This window comes from Ostrea edulis, chromosome 5, assembly GCF_947568905.1.
Source record: "Ostrea edulis chromosome 5, xbOstEdul1.1, whole genome shotgun sequence".
NCBI classification, from domain to species: Eukaryota; Metazoa; Mollusca; class Bivalvia; order Ostreida; family Ostreidae; genus Ostrea; species Ostrea edulis.
Window position 1 is genome coordinate 49,569,075 of NC_079168.1, and position 22,503 is coordinate 49,591,577.

The window sequence follows — 22,503 nt, forward strand, 5'->3', positions numbered from 1 at the left end:
TTAAAATGGAAATTATATGCATTACTTGGAATACAATTTCAAACTGGATTGTTTATTAATGGCATTCTATAGTCAGAACATTTAAAGTGCAGAAAATCTTTCCCAACATTTTCTCAAACAGTTACAGATCTGCAGCTACATGTAATTCCGTTCAGCGGTTTCAGAAAAATTGCGCTGACAAACTAAACTATTTCAGTAGTATAATCAATTTTGGTCAAATATCTACGCAAGTTCATATGGGGCATAACTCCCAGAAAGAAAAAAAACGAAGAATTTCTTGTGAATATGCACATCTGCACAGTATGTCCTTGTTAGCTACAAAGTTTCATGAAATTCTGTCAAGCAGTTTCAGAGGAGTTGTACTGACAAGAACAGGACTGATGGGTCAAAAACATTATATTCTCCGCAACTTTTTGTGTGGTATAAATATCCATATATATGGTAGAGTCCAGGTTGTTCATGCCACCATCACTAAGGACAGGGCAGGTTTCAACAGTTTTAAAATTTAAAGTATATACTACATGATATATAGGTAAATAGTTTTAAAATCTTCTCAACAATCCCAATGGTACAAATTGTCATATTAATATGCAACATCCATTTATAGTGTAGATTCAAGTTTGTTTGTAATTTGAAACCCTGGGACCAGAGCTTAGCATAGGAATATATTTGAAATTCTTCAAAATCCCCTAAAGAATACAATTTGTCCAATTCATATACAGGCATTCTCATATACTGTAGACTGAAGTTAGTTCACAACCTGACCTTTGAAAGTGATGGTCTGTTCACGACAAGGGTTTAACATAGGAAAATACAGTTGCATAGGTGAATGATGTGGCCCACACGTCTCTTGTTGAAATAAACTGAATTGTACCTTGACAGATGCAGCCCAAGGATTCCATCTTTTCCACAGCAGCCACCAGCCAGATAAATGGTCCCCATAATTTGTCAAATCTGTCTCATCTATACTTCCCACATCCATGGCAAATATATTCCTGGCCCCTTTTGCCTTCATGACATCAGCTGTGCACCAATTGATAAACTCTCTTACAGATCTACATGACACATGCACCTCAAACCACATATCTATGATTATATTCAATTTCATTTCAAAAGAAGTTGGTTCATGAATGGCATAATCCAGCACTTATAAGAACAGGTTGTGTTGAGCTTCCCTACATGAATGTAGACAAGGCTTCAAGCCAAATACTTTATTGACTTCATTAATTTATGGGTGCATAGACATTTGAACATCTCAAAGTTTGTCATTTGTTCAAAATAAAAACAAACAAAATTTACAGTTATTTAACAGCCAAAAATTTGTCTTGCTCCATCCCATGATCCAACAAGTTTTTATTACATATTAAATAAGAAAGATTTAGGCACATATGAAAATATGGTGAAAATCCTAAATAGTTGGCACATTTTCAGTAATTTTAAGATTTTGGAAAAAATGACATACTGTATAGTGGGTTTCTTCCATGGGGTGATAAATTTGGCTTATTTTAGCGCTTGGATAGCTTTCTGCCAACATTTTACTCACCACATATACACCCAATTGCGACTTCAATATTTACAAGGGAGATAACTATTCCTTGTCCGCCAAAATAGATTTTGTTAAAATCTATTGGCATACCTTTGAATAAGCAAATCACCAAATTTTAAACCCGCGGTAAAAACCCGCTATACAGTATATTTAGACATCAAAATAAAAATGTAAGTCAGAAGGAGTATGAAGTCATAATAACAAACGTGAATATTTTCAATGCTTTACGGTCTTTTATCTGTAAACAATGATTCTGATTTACACCATTTATGTATTTGTGAACTTACATGTACATGTACCTATGTCATCATTTTCCTTGGGTATAAAAGAGCACACACATATATCCTCTACCATGCAGACATATCAATAAAACAATAGGCCCACAGGCCTTATCAGTCACCTGAGTTAAAATATCTTTAGCCCCAAGGGCTATTTTCCTATATACATATGTAAGCTAAATTCTAATATTTAGCAGTAGTATAAAACATGACGTTTTCTTAAGACACAAATGCCCCGAAAGTATACTCATAGTCTAATGGAAAACTTGCGTTACATTAACCCTATATGACTGTTTTGGAACTGGTTAAGAGTCAGAATCCTGATGTTGTTGTGAAATTCACCATTTTGGTACATCTCTTTTTGCTTCTCCTAAATATGCATTTAGTTTTTATACCGCATCAGCAAAATTTAAGACTAAGTCTTTCATCTTTCATAATACTTATACCCCGAGGATCATGAAATATACAATTTTGGTTGAGGCTTTCCTGCTCTACATGACTATGCATTTTGTTTTCCTTACAAATATGCAGTTGTACAGAAGATTTTTTAAAATTGTTCAATTTTCGTCAGTTTTTGCCCTGCCCCAAAGGTTCCAGGAGTGCAAGAGTCCTGAAATTTACAATCCCCCTTGTCCCAAAAATGCTTCATACTAAATTTGAAAAGAATTGAAGGGTAGTTATTGAAAAGAAGTTTAAAATGTTCAATTGTTACCATACAATGTACATTGTACACATGTAATCACAATGACCATTTTGGCCCCACCCTGGTACCAAAACCCCTACCCCTGAGATCATGAAAACAATTTGGTAAAAGGCTGCCTGCTCCTTCTAAATATCCATTTACTTTCAAGTTAATATCAATAGCATTAAAGACGTTATTAAAATATTTTACACATAAGCACATGTTTGGCCCCACCCTAGAGTCAGAACCTTTACCCCAGGGATCATGAAATTTACAATTTAGTAGAGGGCTTCCTGCTCTACATATTTAGCTTTCTTACAAATGTGCAGTTCCAGAGAAGATTTTTGAAAATTGGTCAATTTTTGGCAGTTTTTGCCCTCCCCATGAGGCTCCAGGGTGCAGGAGTCCTGAAATTTACAATTTATGTACCTCTTGTGTCAAGATGCTTCATACCAAATTTGAAAAGAATTGGAATGGTTGTTATCAAAAACAAGTTTAAAATGTTCAATTCAATTAACACACAACGACAAATGATGGACACAGACTAATAGCAATGGGTCACCTGAGTAACTCAGGCAACCTAAAAAGTAATCATTTGCAGTTCTGATTGTACAAACTATTACATGTATAATTTACCAGGGAGATTGTTGATGTATCCTCCATCTAGCAGCAAGTGCCCATCCACAGGATCACACAATGGGGGCAGGTAACCAGACAAGGACATGCTAGCCCTAACATATCGCCACAGGCTGCCTGGAAAATACAATTAGTCTATGATGTACATGTAACAGTAGGTTAACATTTATAAAATTCAAAAGCCCAACAAGATGTGTTTGCTGCACAGTCCAATAGGGACAAAGTCGACCAGTGACTTGACATGACCTTTCAGTTCACCAAGTAAGAAGTCTCTATTTCATATATTCAAAAATTTTGACAAAGGTTAAAGTTACAAACAGATAGACAAGCATCCCCAAAACAAAATAACCCTGACCTTTGGTCTTGAGGGGGTGGGGGTGTTGTCAAAGCATTTTTTTTTCAATTTGTTAATCATTAAAATACAAGTATCATACATCAGCAGAATACAGTTACAACTATCTTATTCATCTTTCCAGATGTGAGGTGTGGCGTATCATTTATAAAAACAGACATTGCTCTACCATGAGTGTGCGCCTTCATTGAGGAGTTGGAAATATCCGTGGTGATACAGAAGTAGGGAATCCACAGGTCCTCCACTTGTCTGTGTTTAAACACTTCTTCTATGCTGTCATTGAAGGCCTTCCCTACATACAAAACAACTTATATCAGACTCAATTTTCTATCTATAAAGTCAGCAAGGAGAAGAACAGATATTCTGGAAATTTTTAATTAACAGTTATCAGGGAATTACTGCTATTTTTAAAATGTTTTAAATCTTGCATGTTAACATATTTTTTATTCCATTACCAAAGTAAAATAAAGATAGCACAATATAATTTAATTTAATTCATAATTTAATGCGACTTTGAAGCATAGTGCTTCTTTAAAAATGTTTTTCAAACTTAGAGTACCTGTGAACATTGAAGTCACTGGGTATGTTATATCCAAGATCTTTTTCCATATTGATGTCATCCCCTACAATAAAAGGCCACCTGAACTTAATGGTCACACCAGAGTGTTATTTCTAATGTTTCTCCGTAGCAAATCCATGGCCTAGACAAATATTTCTAACTTTCATATTGCTGTCTGTGATCTTAACCAAATGAGTTTGGTTCAGGGTCTTGCTCATTGTCTGGTTTTATTAAGTGCAGGGCAAGTCAACTGAATTTACCATAGAATTTCATATAAAAGCGTACACAGTATCGACTGTGGAACAAATCATTATGTTGAATTTTTCCTATAAAGTGACCCTTATCATCAAAATACAGATCACGCACAGCTTCTCAATTCAGGAGTAAATACCTTCTGTTACTAAACAAATTCTATTATATGATTAATACATTGAATTACAATGACTGTCAACAGGAAACCAAACAAGAATTTTACACGAAAAACCCCTATGTTCTAAACCTCTTTTCTCAAGGATATCTTGCCAATGCCCTTTATAAGAAAGTGTTTTACCAAATATGAGCTTCTGATGAATCATATATAGCCTCATCCTGCAGCCTGACCCAGGAGCCATGAATTTCACAGTGTTGGTAGAGACCTCTATGTTTTCATTAGAACAAAAAAACTTAAGTTTGTCTACTTCATGTTGAGGAGTAAAGAATAAATAGAATGATTTAAATGATTGAAAGATTTCACAATTTAGGGAATATAACTATGCATTGTCACCGAGTTCAATTAATACATATTCAAGAGTAAATAAGAAAACTTTTAATAGATTGTAGCATTTCTTTAAATATTGGGCCTAACCCTTGGAAGTGACCATAATATTATTTTCATTTCCCTGTTCCTTAATGTACACATTTCCCTGCTCCTCAATGTACAGCACATACATTTTGACTATAAAAGATCAGAGTTTCTGAGAAGTTACAATAGTCAAGAGTTTACAATGGACGGGCAAGGGTGGCAGTGGGTCAATTATAAGTCCACAATGTTAATTTGTCAGAAATATTTCTGAGCAAAATTACATCTTATTAAATGATCAGGAATTTTGATGCCCTCTGGTTGGTTCTGATGATCGCTTCTGGAGTGTACCTCAGTTAGTTCACCTCAGTATTATCTTTTGGAAGGTTTATTCAAGATTTCATTGATTTCCTTACATTTTTATTGACCATTCAAATTGCCTGTTTTAAAGCACATATTGGGAGGTAAAATACAATATCATTCGTGCTTTTACCCAAAAAATTACACTGTACTAATTATGGTCAAATCAGTATCAACTACAATGTAAAAAAAATCCAGAAAAATTTCAATACCATAATGATATTGGTTGACTGGGGCCATGGGCCTAGGTCAATCAACTGTATAGTCACGAGTAAAGGGACTTGACAGATCAATCTAATTTTAGCAACATTGGCCATATTTTTCATCTAAACAAAAAATTAATACAACAAATATCATGCAAACAAATGCAATATTCACCATGTAGAAATTCTCATTGAAATCAAAACTGTGGGAAGAGTAGCATTTGAAAAATTGTGCGGATGTTTGATTGAAGAAATATACATGAAGTCTTTCTTACAATGGACCACTCCCTCGCTCTCTGTGCAAAAGTAGACAAGCTGACACTGTCTGCATACAGGGCTCCTATTAATGCCCCCATACTGGTTCCCCCAATCATGTCTACTGGTATCTGTGCCTCCACTAAAGCCCTTATAATGCCAACATGTGATAGCCCCCTACAATTAAAACATTCATATATCAATAAAAAAAATCAGTAGTTATCTATGTGGAATAAGGGACAAGATATGCAGTCTTGAATGAGAAATTTCCATATTGCAAATGTTGTTTCCAATGTGGAATTTCCCTATTCAACTTGTGAAAATAAATGAAGGATTATTTTCCTCGCATAACGGTAATCATTATGACAATACAAAAGATTCCCATAAGAAATCTGAAATAATTAAGACCATCAAACTCCTTGTCTGAATACATAAATGACAGCCAATTACATCATTAAAGAGTGCATACTTGAAAATGGTTTATATATGGTCACATTGCTAACCTGAGCTACTGCATTTTTCCATATAAAACAATCAATCCCAATTATGCTCTCCCCCCCCCCCCCCCCCCCCCCCCCCCCCCCCCTTCTTGAACCGTGAGTTATGGTGTGAACTTTAAATCCCTCTTGCAGTCCCATCCTACCCTGAGTGAGGTGGGGGTCGTAGTGTGAAAAAAACTTTAACCTACACTAAATTAGGATGCTTGCATATTGACATATTGTATCCTTTTGGTTCTTGAGAAAAAGATTTTCGAAGAATTTAAGATTTATTTTTATTCAAAAACTTTGAACTTCCCTTTGGTTGTGCCCTGGTCTTGGGGCTATTGGTTTAATACCTAGATCTATTTTTAAAAAAAAAACCAAAACAAGCATTTTGTAAGTATTGCATAGCAATACATGTTCCCTACTGGACACGAGTCATGATATTCTGCATACAGTCCTCTGCTTTCTGCATTTTCATTAACTTTGATATTCAAAACATGTCAAGGATCATCTGCGAACAAAGATGCCTATGCTGTCACATCAAACATCTCTTCATTCATATCCTCAGCCTTGAGTTCTACTGCTGTTTTAGGAACAACCTCATCAGTTCGTCCTTCAGTATTCTGGACAATGAAGCATATAAAGATTGGCATTTTCGCTTCTACCTAGCATCTTCAACATTCACAACTTTCTACCCTCATTTCTGTCAGCATATGATGTCTAGATCTCTTGTGTGTAAATAAAAAATTGAAAAATCTATAATCTGATAGTTTTGGACAGTCAGGTGGATATAATTTTTGAATACCAAAAAATAAGACAATTTCGATCTCTTGTACTAAAGACATGGTGAATCAGATGAAGTGGATTACAAATCGGTATACCTTAGATTATATACATATAATCTACATTATAGATCTTACATAATATAAAAGTACAGTGTATAAGAATTAATTCAGTCACCAAGAGACTAAGTTTTGCATCTTTTGTTCGAATAATTCAATTGTAATGAAAGTGAAACCTAATGTGTGTCTAATCATTTGATAATCACATATCATTTTCAATGCCTAAGTCAAGGCATTCTAGAGAAAAGTAAAGAAAAAATACACTCAACACAAAGTCCCATAACTCACACGATGGTGATGAACTTAAACTTGATCTGTAAACATGCAGTATAAACCACGTAACAAATTTCTGCTTCCTAAATCGATGCATCGTAAAAAAAGTCCGGAAAACTACATTCAACGAGTCCCATAAATCTCATAAAAACTGTCACGAAACTTAAAACTTTATCTGTTAACAAACAGTAGTAAAAAGAGTCTGGAAAACTAAGATGTGACAGATGGATGGACAGAGTTCAAACTAGAAAACTGACACGGTCAGCAAGGGCCCCGCCGAGGGTTATTAGAGGAAAGTGACATCTGTAATTGATATAGCAATGTTTGGAGCTGGTATATATGTTAGAATTAATAATATATAAAGATACATTGGAATGCCAATTTGTGAAAAAGGCATCATGATGATGAAGCATATTTATGAGAGACTTATGCAATTTAAATTACTTCTGTTTGACACACACTCATGTCATCCACTCAAACACAACCGAGTGTAACAAAATCCCATTCTAATAGAGGATTCAAAATGGATAACTGGTACAAAATATGGTACATCCTATTCGAAAAGGATTATGAATTTGACATATTGATGTCTTGGAAAAGGAAATTCTGACATCGGGGCTCTAAGCGTTTTCAAACACATTGTCATTTGATAAAAGTGTTCTACATTTTTAAAAATAAAGATTAATACGTCTTTACATACATAAGTGAGAAAGTTTCCATTATTCCTAGCCGAGACATACCATGTATGTGCAAAAAATTCATGAGCAAATATCAAAATACTCACGTAGAAAATGTGGACGTTACCGTCAACAAGCGCAGTGAAACACGCCATTTCGAGATTTTCGCTGACGAAAGCTCGGTAACAGTAATGAATAAGGTACACTCATTTTGTATCTATTTTGTGACTTTCTTTATTAAAAGGAACAGTTCTCTAATGTGTAACGTGCAATTACTACATAATTCAATAACTTGAAGCATGAAGCAGTTTCACTTTGCAACCGGATATAAGAAATTTTATTTCGCATTCCTATCCGGATCGAAAGTTGTTGACTGGGAATGACGTGTTTTAATTCAATATACATGTAACATCAAGCATTTTTTATATCACATTAAAAAAAACCCAAATATATACACATACACAATGTTGTAGAGTTATTTCTTGTAAATTTTCTATATATCAATACAATGCATATCATAATTCAAATTGAATTATCTCCCTTAGACAGTGGTAAATAAATACGGTCATAATAAGAAAGATGATGACATTCAAACAGACAGACAAAGTGACATGACTTCAAAATCTATAGGTATCTTCCTCTTATAGTCCAGTCATTCTACGCCAGATTGTGCTGAACCTAGAACTAATTGCAACAGAAATGTTTTTATGTTCTTTGGATAGCTTACAGTGTCCTTAATGCTATATTAAAAATCGCCATCAATTGAAATTTGCATTATATAGATTTTTGGGGTAAAAATCACGGAATTTGAAGAAAAATCGCAAAAAACTGGAAATCATAGATACAAAGCTTTAGTCTGAAAAATAGGCCATTTTAGTTATTTGAAATGATTTGAAAACTAATTACTGCATCATAAGGAACAAAAATTTAATTTCTAGTACCATATATACGTATTTTATGGGACAAAAACGTCATTTTTGGTGAAAATTAGACAAAAATGTGATTTCCAACAGCTAAGATTGATAATTAACTCTCATAAACATGACAAAGCAAGTTCTATTTTGTAAGCCTCTTAGATAACGTTTAACAAAATTATCATAATGTTTTGATTCACAGCTATCTTTTACATTTCGTCTTTATTCCTATATCTTACTGTTTTTAATATTATGAATCATCGGAATCTTCATTTGGGCTAAAACTGTTCACGCAAGTTGTGCCTCGACACTCGGTACATGTTATTCAGCATTCTAGTCCATGTTTTCTGCAGTTACAACGTTTGGTATCACAACTGATTTTGCATCTACAATAAATAGTTTTTAAAAGTTCGCCAGGTGCAGGAAGCATGGTTGATCTTACAGGTAAGCACATATTCCCTTCAATGGTCCACCCAAAGTCCGTCAAATTCATGTTTTCGTCATTACCAGTCCATTGTTTTACTTGATAGAATGCTCTAAGAGAATGATATGTTGTTGCATTTGACGTTGGTGAGAAGAGTGTGCACTTCAACCGATGTTGTACATGTAATTCCTAGGGCTATTTATCCTTGAAATGTTACTTTAAATTGAATATACACTAAAAGTTTCCCTCTCCGCCGCACTGATCTATAGGTTAGAGCGTTCGAATCCCAGGCGTGACAGAACTAAGTCGCTAAAATAGGTAGTGACAGTTCCATTGCCAAACGCTCGGCATCAGGTGTGAATGTCACGGGTACTCGGAGATGACCTTAAAAACGGATGTCCCGTGTCACAGTAGGTGTGGCACGCTAAACAACCCTCACTGCTCAATGGCCGTAATTACCGAGCAAAGGTCTAAAGTTGAAGCCCTTCACCGATCTTGGTGACGTCTCCATATGGGTGAAAAATTCTCCCGAGAGACGTTAAACAAGAAACAATCAATCAAAATTCTCTCATATATATCTCTCTCTCTGAAAAAGTTATTGTTATGCGGATTGCTACTCTAAAATTTTATTTAATGGCGCATTAAAGCATCTCACATCATTATAAAGTATGATCTCTCGCCATCAAAACAGTGATACAATCTCTAAATTATCTTATATGATATTTTTGTTATGAAATTATATATCATATGAGATACTTTAACGAGCCAGATAAAATTTTGGTGTAGTAATCCACCTTAAGGTATTACCTGTAAAGCTAAATTCTCAACAAAGAGAAGCACCACAACATATATGATAATTTTTATTTATTCATGTGTATAGTACACATACCTTTTGTTACAGAATATAAATTGTAATTTGCATTATGTCCTGCAATTCTTGTCTGATGAGTAGAAGACGAGATCAGCCGTGGGTATCCGACAATGTGAATGCAGGGGCGTAGCTAGAACGAAATGATGTGCGTGCCAAAGGAGGCAGGAAGTCTGGAGGGTCATCTTAACCCCCCTGCCTCTCGTGGGCCCTGGACGAAACCATAGTAGGGGCACAGGTGTAAAGTTCCAGAAGCTATTGGGGTTTAGCATTTTCTGTTGTCAAAATATGTATATAAAGTGAACAACGCCCGAGTTTGAAATCGCTTAACAGAATTTCTAAGTTTTACTTTGTTGTTAAACAAGCGTTCGGTACATTTTCTCTCTAAAAATTGCAACAAATAATTTATTGAATATCAAACAAAATAATATATAAATGTTTTGACATTCATTAAGAAGTATTTTCTCGAATAAAATGGAAAAAACGTAAATAATGAAATTTCTCGGTACCTTTTTGTTAAACACGCGTTCCATAGATTTATTTTTCGTCTGCATCCCCCTTCTGTCGGATTTCGAATTATTTTGGTACGGAATACTTTTGATTATGATCGTTAAAGTTAAACTAGAATATCCTTGACTAAATATCATTTGAAATACGCCTAATATTGATTAAAGACGGATAAATAACGGTTTTATATTACTTTAGTGCATTATGGGTAAGTAGTGTCTGTTATGTATGGATTTCGTGTTTATTTTATGTAAATAAAAGTTTATCGGTGCTGAATTATGAGGTATTTCAACTAAAATATGAACTATTTGTACATTTGTATATAAAACTTACCAAAAAATTCATTTTCGACTGTTTTTAAGCCATGATTTCCATTGTCTTGCTATCTCCGGGAATTTTTTTTATAAAATTCGGAACTGTTTATGGCGGCCCAATAGATGTTTTGCACACTCGGTGCCGCCATATTTAATTACCTAATTATATATGCGTGTCAAAGGTCATAGGGAAAAAAACCACATAATCATGGACGCAGCCTTTTGACAAATCAACGATGTATGCTTCCCCCCCCAAAGTTTTTAATGATTTATCTCTTATATTATGATAGAATTTGTTTATTTAATAGATAAAGAGGACCAAAGGTTTACTTTAGCATATCTTTTATGGAAAAGTTCCTTTCTAGAATTTCTAGGAGAAACTATTTATTGGCACTAAAGTTGCTTTTCATACCCATGTTTGAAGATTCCATTTCATAATAAACAATCATTTTTACACTAAAAATCTTAATTCTGAATTGTACAAAAATGTAAAATTTCGATGATAGAGTCTACCCCTCTACCGACTACTGGACCCATTGTATAGATTATAATGCATTACAACAAATCATGGCAGTATTATCCAGGCACATCATAGCGTCCCTTATCAAGGGGAGGGGGGGGGGTACAAAATATAAATATTGACAACTACTACGATCTATACAGATAATATTTTTAAAAAGGAAATTTTACCAAAAAAAAGGGGGGCGAGATTATACGCACGACGACAAATTTTGAAAATCACTTGTAGTCTATATAGTTAGTGAAAGTCAGGAATAATTCAGGGCTTTTCCAACCCCCTTCTCTCCTTACAGTACACTCGTCAAATATACCTCCATCTCTTTACATTCGTCTAATACAAACCCTCCTTTCTTAGAATCGTCAAATCCCCCTCCTTTTCCTTACACTTGTCTTACACACCCCTTTCTCCTTACACTCGCAAAGAGAAGTCGGTTGTTTAAATCAGACTGCTGAAAATGGATAGACTAACAGTTGGGTATTGGGTGGTGAACCTAAATTGCCTGGTTTATAATTAGTATCCTTATTATTTGCAATAAAGTTTCTAGCTTTAATATATATATAGGCCTACATATGTTATACCTAAAAGTGAACTTTGAACTGGTCATTTGTCAAAGTTAGAGATAAATTAAATAATTGTGTAGACATCTCGGGTTTTTTTTTTAATTGTCAGAAGCTTATAAGATTTAAAATCATACAAATGAAATATATCTCTCACTCTGTCTCATGGGCAAGTAGAAGAAATTTATAATTGGGAAAAGAATATCGTGCGGATAGGAGCTCTAATATAAGCGTGACCGTCGTGCGAATATTGAAAATGATTGGCACGACAATGATGCTGATAGACACTTTAAAAAAACCCAACCAAACAACTCGTAAAACTTAATTCAATCCAAACTTCAAAATCCTTAATTGTGTGAGGGGTTCAAACTTAATTACTACTCAGTACTGCATACCACAGAAGAGAGAGAGAAGAGGGGGGGTATGCCGATAAATCAAACCACTTTGTCATTTTGAAAGAAAAAAGACACATTGTCAATAAAATTATTTAACTGTTATCACTTCTCTATGCAATGTACTACTTCACTGGGTTAATTTTAGAGAGCTAATGACTGTAAAACATCGCAAGTGAAAGTAGCGAGCAGACATAAACAACCTATACTTCACCAGCTCAAATTAAACAAATGTGAATGAAACATTCTAATCTGCAACTCTTAGTGGTAACTATAAAGTGTATTTTTTACGAATGTTATATTTTTATCATCTTACATGCTTAAACAAAGCATGTCTCACCCGTAAAATGTTGGTGAGCAGCCGTCGTCGTTCGCTGTTTCACATTGACAAAGGACCCGGATGTAAGATTTTTTTCGCCTATGACCTTTTGACCTAGCATGACGTTAGAGTGTGCAAAACATCTATGGCGTTATTTTCATTTAACAAAATTAGCAACATTTAAAAATTGTTATAATTTTACTTAGACAAAATATTTATGTGGCGATTTTTGATGGGGTGTTCTAGGGATATAGTTCAAAGTTTTTACGCATTTATTTTTTCTGTTGCGATTTGTTCTGGGTCAATTAGTATTATGACTGGACTATTATTGTAAAGTATTTCTGTACAAAATTTGAAAACTGTACAATGAAAACTGTTTGAGTTATCGTGTCACAAAGAAAGTGTTCATAATAACAAAGATAATGACACACATACAGACAGACAGACAAAGTGACATGACCCCAAAATCTATAGGTGTCTTCCTCTTATTGTAAAGTATTTCTGTATAAAATTTGAAAACTGTACAATGAAAACTGTTTGAGTTATTGTGTCACAAAGAAAGTGTTCATAATGACAAAGATCATGCCGTACAGACAGACAGACAAAGTGAAATGACCCCAAAATCTATAGGCTTCTTCCTCTTATTGTACATTATTTCTGTACAAAATTTGAAAACTGTACGATAAAAAGTGTTTGAGTTATCGTGTCACAAAGAAAGTGTTGACGGACAGACGGACGGACGCTCCCGCATTTCATGCGGGGCCCTAACTAGTAGTTTTCTTTGACTCTACTGGTAGGTAACTAATAGGGATATTTGTTTATCAATTCTACAAATGGTACCATTACCACAGTGGTCTTGAGAAGATGATCTCTAAAGAATTTTCTAATGTTTCCTGACGTAAAACTTAACACCCCTTTTTTTACCCTGCCCTGCAGTCATGGTGTGAAACTTTAATATACACTCCTGAGGATGCTTACATACTGATTTGACACCCGGCAAAAATTTATCTTGATCAGCTATATATTTATTCAAAATACCTTGCTCCACCTCCTCCAAGTACTACACCAATGGAAGTTCCTGTCAGAAAACGAGCCAATCGTGAAAAGTCTGACATTCTGTCTGGTTTTGTTTCCATATGCCTCTGATACAACTCAATCTACATCAAAATAAGCCATTTGGTGAGTTTACAAATCGTATCAAATCTGGGAAATAGTAAATTAATGCTTTAGTACACACGACATGGGAACACACCTATTATTACTGCATGTGTTTATACACAAAACTTTGCTATATTACTAGTGTATTTATCATACTTCACCACTGACAGTCAAGAATTGAATGGATTAGTTACTGTCCCCAATGCCGTTGATTATTTGAATCTAAAAAACATGACTGCTTCAATACAATGATTTCACAAAGGCAAATTAATTTTTTTGATGCTTTTAAAACTGTAATTATATGTACATTAAGTAACTATATGCATATTGATTATGTAACTAACTATATATATTAATTAGGTAATTATATGTATATTGATTAAGTAATTATATGTATATTGATTACATAGCTATACGTATATTGATTAAGTAACTATATGTACATGTACAATGTATATTGATTAAGCTCTCCTGCCTACTGACATTTCCTATCAATATCTATTTTAAAAATTTTCAAATGATTTTCAGTTGAACTCCATTATCTCAAACATTGATATCTCAAATACCATGGATAATGTCAAAGTGAGTTAAAAGTCTTAACTACATTTTCTTTATGTATTTTAACCTTAATATCTCGAATCCTCAGATATCTCAGTATTTTTTCTCAGTCCTATGGAGTTTGAGATAACAAGGTATGACTTGTATTTTGATAAAACTATTAGTTAATCATGCCTGGATATTTGAAAATGGAAGTTGTTGGATTACTGAACAAGGGATATAATTAGGCACTTGTAGGTAGTTTGCATCAAGTTAAAGTGTGAAAACAAATCGGAGATCTTTACTTGTTATAATTAAATGGACAAAAGTTGAACAACACTTATATATAGTTACATGTATTGATTATTTCTGGAGTTTAATGTTGAATAACATCTACTCCATGATTAACAGATAACTGTATATTACAGAATTTCACTAGAAGTACAAGGGGAAAGTGTTTTACATACTAAAAACAAAGTAATTTTATTCAAAACATATTCATGTTTTTTTGGCATTCGTGTATATAACAAGATCACTAACATAGTGAAACATAATAGCACGACTTTAGTTATCTTCCCCCACATTACAGTGTAGGATTTACATGTACCTTGCATGTGAAATGCTTACAATTTTTGCCTCTGTCCTTTTGGTGAGTACCCGTTTTGGACATTTAATATGGTGATGAGATGACAGCCATCCTCTGGCATTCAGCCATTCAACAGTCCCTTTAGGTGTCTCTGCATCTTCTCGATGAAGCAGCACCAACTCCTTCTGTGCCCTAACTGCTAAAGTTTCTATCTGCTTCTCAAGCTAGAATAATTAGCATACTTCAATTCACAAGAACCTGGATATTTGAGGGGTTTGAGCTAAAACATCACAAAACTTGCATCAGATCATGTTAAAACAAGGAGACCTTTTTATCCTCAACATCTTACATACAGCTATTAGTAGAGGAAATCTTTTGTTATTCATACCTCGCTGACCACTGGGTCTCCGTCAAACAGCCCTACAATGAGGATACAGTCCGCCTGACGGATACAATTTTTAGTCCATTTGGTCAAGGTGTAATCACACTGATACAAGGTCATTCTGTGGATGTCCTCTTGCTGTCCCAACCAATTTAACAACCGAAACTCATTGACACTGTTAAGAGATTTGAGAAAGATGTTAATAAATACATCTGTCCTAACACCAGGAGTGGGTAGGGTGGCGGTGGGGTGGAGAAGGTGTTCATACTGATAGGGACAATGCCATGAGAATGAGATCAGACCTGTCCAGGGCAGCAGCTCCTAGGTTTGCCTTCACAATATCACTGGTAAGTCTCATACTGGAACCTAAAGTAGGCAAAATACAAAGTGTACAAAAGAAAACAAAACTCAGAGTACAAGGAACTCACATTGAGCATGATCACAAAAACAACATGAAATTTGAATTTTCTGTTCAATTTTCCACTTTACCTATGGCTGTTAAAGCATGCTGTAACTCCAGTGTAAAACTTGTGACTTGGACATCTTTGCTGATTGGCAAGACGGCAACTGTTGCTAAGTTACCAACTGAGGTTTTGTCTTTTACAACAGGGTCTATAAATAAATCATGATGACACTGACGATCATAAACTCTCTTGTCTACCAGGTATATACACTGCACATGTACAGTACATAAACTCTCTTGTCTACCAGGTATATACACTGCACATGTACAGTACATGCATATTCACAAAAGGCATTTGAACCCATATAATGTTTTGTATTATAAGAGCAGTGTGTACATGTACATTAAGTTTTGGAAGTAGAATGGTCATTACTAAAAATGCAAAAAGATTCAAAGAATTTGGGGTAATGGGGAATCAATTTCACAGAAAACTCTTCATTTCTAGATGAAATTTTACTTTTGTCAGATACTTTTGAAGATAAGCCACTGAATTTTTCCAGTCAATCTGAGCTCGAAAATACCCCATATCTAAGGAATAAATGTCTTAGAATAGTTTGTCTGTATCAAAGGGTATAAAATAATAAAACAAATAAACTAGACATCTATTCCTTAAATCCATATGTGTGACACAACTGAAATATGTCAAGTTCATAGGTTACATGCATGTCAGCATGCTTATATTGAGAAATATAATAAAACAGCAAAGGCTTACTACTGACAAAACATTTATGAATGTAAATAAATTCTCCTTCGTGAGTCAAAGATTTCAATTGATTTTTAAAAATATTACATAGAATTCAAGTCAATACTGAATAAAACAACAAACACTAAAATCATTATTATTTAAACACTTCATTAAAACAAGAAATGTTTGTGGGGAGTATTAAAGGTAAATCTTAACACTCTGGTTATACCAGTCATTTTCCCTTAAAATGAACAGTCACCATTTCTGATACATTGTACACAATCATTAATGTCAATGCACTGTATTTGCACTAATTTTAGTGGGATTCATATATTAGCTTCTTTGGTGGTGAAGAAAGAATACTAAATGGTTGTAATATATCCATCATCATACAGAGAAGAATCCCTATAAAATCTTGTTTCTCCAAATAGGCATTACCTCAAATTGCAACAATGTTACCTAGGCTCTAAGTACACCTATAGTGTACTCTAGTCTTTTCTACAGACCTGCAATAGGGAATGAATCCGTAGATTTGGTCTGTAACTGTCCTAGAAGTCGCTCCCCCAGTAGGTGGATGAGTCGGGTGACAATCTGAGGGTATTTACGCTTGATCAAATTCAACAATTCTGCTGGTAATTTGGCACATTCGGTGTCTCTGTAATATAAATGGACTTTTAATATTTACATTTGCTGAATTGAACTCAAACATATTTTATTGTCAATATATTAAAAGGATAGGGCACAAGTTCTTAAAACTTAGAATGCCTTCTCCTAAACAATAAAATACAGAAATGTTCAATATACATGTATACGAATAATGGTATCACTGGTCATTTCATGAAAAAGTTGATACATAAATGTTTATGTTTACAAATACAATACTAAAAATATTGAAGCACTATAATGCATAACGGTAAAAAGGAATTAAACTGAAAATGACGATGGATTCATTTTAATATTGTATTTGGTGGGGTTGACCATTGATATTTAATGAGAAAGTAATGTCAAGCATATACATGTATGACAAATGACAGAGTTTACAGTTACCCTATCAATGTTACAACTTACTTAACATTAATAACTTCATACTCATTCTATTATGTTTTAAAACACGAGGTCCATGCTCACCTGAGTTATCTAGTTCAAACACAGATACTAATATACCATGTACTAAATTTAATCCAAATGGTACCCCAACTCTCGTCCCATGGTTCACACTTTAAACAAATTTAAAAAACATGAGGATGCTGGTGAATTAATTTGACAAGTTGTACCTTTGTGGTTCTTGGGAAGATTCTTCAAAATTTCCTAAATCATCCAATACAAACTTAAAACCTAAGCTGTGACAAGGGCCTGCCACTGGGATCTGATTATGACCAACAAGTGGATGTTAGTTTAGTAATTTGACACTTTGTACTCTTGTGGATCTTTAGAGATAGGCTATCAAAAGATTTTTTTCTTTATCTATCCATGCAAAATGTTACATATCAATTTTGGCCTCATCCTTGTCCCCTAAGGTCATTGTTTGACCTTGAGTCTACACTACATGGGGATGCTTTCATTTCAATTTGATGTACACTTACACTTCATGAAAAGATTTTTGTTACACATATTCACACGTTAAACTTTAAACCCAAATGTAGCCCTACCCTGATCCCAGGGGTTGTGCCTGCAATAAATTTGTATACTACATAAAAAAAAATAGAAAGGAAATAACGTCACATATTGTAGACTTGTGATTTGATCCCCAATTCTACCCCTGCTCTGACCTCAGGGATTGTGGTTTTAAAAACATACAGTCTACTCCGGATATAATGAAATTCAGGGGACCGACCTGAATTGTTCATTATATCCAAAGTTCAATATAAACAATGCTGAACTACACAAATATTGCTACTGGGGGATTGATTTTAACTTCAATATAACAGATAGTTCCATATAAGCGACTTCAATATAAGTGGAATGGACTATACTTTGCCATTCAAACTGTATCTTTTCAACACCAAACCCTATTTCCCAAATAATTATATCTTCCCTTAACTGAACAAACTTTGAATCTCCTTACCTAGGAATAATTTGTGCCAAGTTTGGTTTAAACTACCCCAGTGTATAAAAGCTGAAAGTGTGAAGTTAAGAACTATACCACTAAAAATGAAAATGATAAGACAGATGACAAACAAATCTTGAACAGAAAAGCTTCCTTGGAGCTCTGACATGAAAATGCACTTCAAGGACATACACCACATTTCTCAGTAATATAATAATTATAATTTTTCATGATATCTCAGATGCATCCTATCTTGTTTCTACAAAAAAACTTCGGGTGTATTACCAGATCTGTTTTACAGTTACCATATTTTGATAGTTCCTGGATAAGGCAAATAATTATGGAAAGTTCCCGTTTTTGTATTAAAGGTTGTATATTGGGGCATTACTGAATTGAACTTTTTTGGATCAGATATTGAACCTGGGACCCTTGCATTACTAGTTTGGTGATCTAACCACTGATTTAACCAAGCCGATATATGAAGTATGATAATGTTACTACCATAATTATATAATTTAAATCTATTTTGGCAATCATGCAAAAACTCTTCAATCAAGGAGATGAAAAAGTAGTTTTAGAAAAATGGCAGAAATGTTGTGTATGACCTTACAAAGTATATAATTCACAATGTTTGAGAGTAAATTTCCCAGCCTCTGTTTACCTGATGGCCATGATGGTGGTGGTCCTCTTGGCTTCTGTCAGCACCTCCACTATCCCCACCAGTTCCCCCCGGCCATACTCTCCTACCAACTCCTTCTTTCCATCCTCCTTTGTGATGACTGACCTCAGGCGACCCGTCAGGACAATGTAAATGTGATCTGATTGGTCACCTTGTCTAAAAAATTCAGATATAAATCAACTTGCAGTAGCATATAAAGTACTAGATTCACTACTAACAGTTTAATTTGTCCCTAATGAAAAACATAATTTTATTCTACATGAATATTAGATGTGCTGGTAAAATTTACAAACAGTTCACAAATTTTCAGTTTGGAATAATAATTCTCTGCTTGGACTAACCTTGAATGACAATACATACCACCTTGTGATTCATTTTGTGGAGTATGTCAGGGAGTCATTTTGTGGGGTATGTCAGGGAGTCATTTTGCGGGGTATGTCTGGGAGTCATTTTGCGGGGTATGTCAGGGAGTCATTTTGCGGGGTATGTCAGGGAGTCATTTTGTTATATGTACCTGAACAGAGCCTTCCCTGCTTCAGTAAGAATCCAGTCCAGAGCAAAATCTATCTGTCTCACAAATGGAGTCATCCTAACCACTGATGTGTGTGCAACTGAGAGGACCACAGAGGGCTGAGCTTGCATAATACTACAAAATCCATACATTCAATTCTAAAACAATTCAGATATTTTAAACAGTACAAAGCTATATTTAAGTCCAAATCTTATGTATAACTCTCTTTTCTCAGTCACATAAATACAGTTAAAACTATCTAAACCATCACCTGTGCAATCCATTACACAATATTTCTTTACCCTTATTTTCATTCCCAATCTTTTATCCATAATCTTTACATGGTGTATTTAAATCTAACCAAACTAAACCGACTCAGTATTTGTCTCCAGAATCTTTACATGGTGTATTCAAATCTATCCAAAATAAACTGACTGAGTTTTTGTCTCCAGAATAGGTTGGATTAGATCTGTGTTACTATAATATCTGTGTTACAGCACATCTCCATTTACAACAGCACCCTAATTACCTGTAAAAGTCTTCCTTGGATATTGTGACAATTCTACACTCATATTTACATCTGATGGAGAAGAATGAAGGTTCTCCTGTCAGCACAGCTAAGGCTCCCACCAACTCCCCAGGGTAAGCATTGAACAGCAAAGCCTGACAGGCAAAGAGTTCATATATCAGCCATGCTGTTTGTTGAAATGCTCTTAATACATTTTGGCTAAATTTTAATGCTTCTTGTTTGAAAAATTCATGAGATTAAGTTTTCTGGGGTCCAGCAAGGAACTAGAAATAGGCTTGCTAACCAATGGGTCTACACAATTAATATCCCCATGGTAAGTATTAAGACATCACAATTACAATACCTTTTTGTTTTTGCAGGTACATTGCATTATTCAAATTTGACAATTATTTCTGAATCACTTATGATTTGATAACATAAATATGTCAAGTAATTTGTTTTCAAACCACATTCAAGCGACTTATTTTGTCAGCGAACAAAATCCCTCCTGCAGAAACCTTAACTGCTTGTTCAGAAATTCCTAACTCTTCCTCTGTTGTATATAACATCCTGAGGTGTTGCAAAAGACCAAAATGAAAGACCTAATTTGTGTTAAGAGATGATGTGTTGTGACAGTGTTGATGATTAAGAAAAGGGGCTTCCCACATTAACTGACATATGATAACACAAAACAAACACAACTCACAGAACACAAATAAACCTGACTTAACTGAACTTTTGATAGAAAACTCCTGCATCAATACTGCTTGAAATGGTGCATAAATGTATCATATTCAATTTGTATCACCATCTGCAACAGTTTATAAATATATATGTAATGTGAAAAATCCTAGTACTCCAAATGTGTATATATGAGAGCTGTGCAAACAAAAGTAAATACAGGGTTGAAACTCTCTCAACTTTCAAAGTTAGCTGTGTCTTGGTTTTATGTTTTATCATTGTCTGAAGTCACCAGAACATGACCCTCAATGTGATGTCATTAGATGTTAGTGTAGCAAGTGTGAGAGTGGATTTAATATCTAGTTCTAATTAGATTGATACAAAACAAAAGTAGAAATATGGTATCAATAATTCCCCACCAAAACCACATACATAAGTAAAACAAATACTTCCTTTTGTGAGCATTATATGTCTGTGCACACCTTATAAAGTACATGTCAATTCAATTACAATCAAAGATACAGGTATGATGCAAGAATCTAACATTACCGTTTAGTAAAAAAAATTTGTGACAAATCTCAACATATGACTAAGTTTCAATAATTAACAATTTAATCTTGAAATACTGGTATACTGGATCATCAAAATACCTCAATTTGTAACTTGCATAAAATGAAGTGTCATTGTACAAGAATCCAATAAACAAGATACACATTCATTGCACAAGTCTTTTTTTTTTCTGCCAACATACGAAACACCTGGCCAATGCTCACATAAATAAATAATGCTTCGAACTGAATGAATATGCGCAATGGAACCTAAATTTTACTTGGAGAGATAAAGGGTTTCAAGAGATCTGAATTTCGAGAAATCAAAAGTTTTATTTCGCTTAATACGACAAAAACTTGAGACCACTATCATGACCTTTTTTGAGACATTGACAGTCACCTAAAACATCTTTACCTCTTTCTGTTCTTTGCCCACCACATGCTGAAGAAGTTTCAATGTTCCTGCCACCACAAACAACAGACTTGCATCCTATCAATTAAATAAGAGATGGTATTCACTTTGATTCCTGCAACTATCATTCAATGAATGTGACTATTTAAATTACTGTATGGTTATGAAATAATGACAACAGAGCAGGTGTGTCTGCAGAAATATGTGCACATCCTGCATGGTAAGTTTTCTCATAAAACTACAAAAAGAGATGTTTGTAAATTGGTTTATGCCCCCCCCCCCTCCCCAAATCACAGACTAAATTACTAAAATTTCAGTTTAAGACAAAATATTGACTATAGGAACTTCCAACAACAAGAGTACTGCAAAAGGTACAACATACGCCCAATAGATCTTCAGTGCAATATTTGTATCCATGACAGGAAAAAAATCAGAAAACTATTTGACCTACTTTTAGCCCTAAAGCAGGTCACGGTGCACCAATCAATTTGAAATATGAACAGATAAAATATTTCTCTGAGAGGGAGGTTCGGACAAAATTACAGGACAATACCTCTATTCATAACGA

General features: G+C 34.4%; 1 protein-coding gene across 4 annotated transcripts in view; it reads right to left on the minus strand.

Moving 5' to 3' along the window:
* LOC125649127 (patatin-like phospholipase domain-containing protein 7) overlaps window positions 1-22,503 on the minus strand; it is a 50,098-nt gene that overhangs the window by 10,139 nt on the left and 17,456 nt on the right. For all 4 annotated transcript variants that reach the window (XM_048876371.2, XM_048876370.2, XM_048876369.2 and 1 more), the window contains 15 exons: window positions 21,939-22,013; window positions 20,316-20,449; window positions 19,790-19,921; window positions 19,258-19,431; window positions 17,056-17,204; window positions 15,891-16,013; window positions 15,704-15,767; window positions 15,408-15,576; window positions 15,061-15,243; window positions 13,777-13,895; window positions 5,670-5,826; window positions 4,054-4,117; window positions 3,664-3,786; window positions 3,143-3,259; window positions 875-1,023 (listed from right to left, as the gene is read on the minus strand). In XM_048876371.2, the coding sequence (XP_048732328.2) occupies window positions 875-1,023; window positions 3,143-3,259; window positions 3,664-3,786; window positions 4,054-4,117; window positions 5,670-5,826; window positions 13,777-13,895; window positions 15,061-15,243; window positions 15,408-15,576; window positions 15,704-15,767; window positions 15,891-16,013; window positions 17,056-17,204; window positions 19,258-19,431; window positions 19,790-19,921; window positions 20,316-20,449; window positions 21,939-22,013 (1,932 nt within the window). The remainder of the gene's footprint in view (window positions 1-874; window positions 1,024-3,142; window positions 3,260-3,663; window positions 3,787-4,053; window positions 4,118-5,669; window positions 5,827-13,776; window positions 13,896-15,060; window positions 15,244-15,407; window positions 15,577-15,703; window positions 15,768-15,890; window positions 16,014-17,055; window positions 17,205-19,257; window positions 19,432-19,789; window positions 19,922-20,315; window positions 20,450-21,938; window positions 22,014-22,503) is intronic.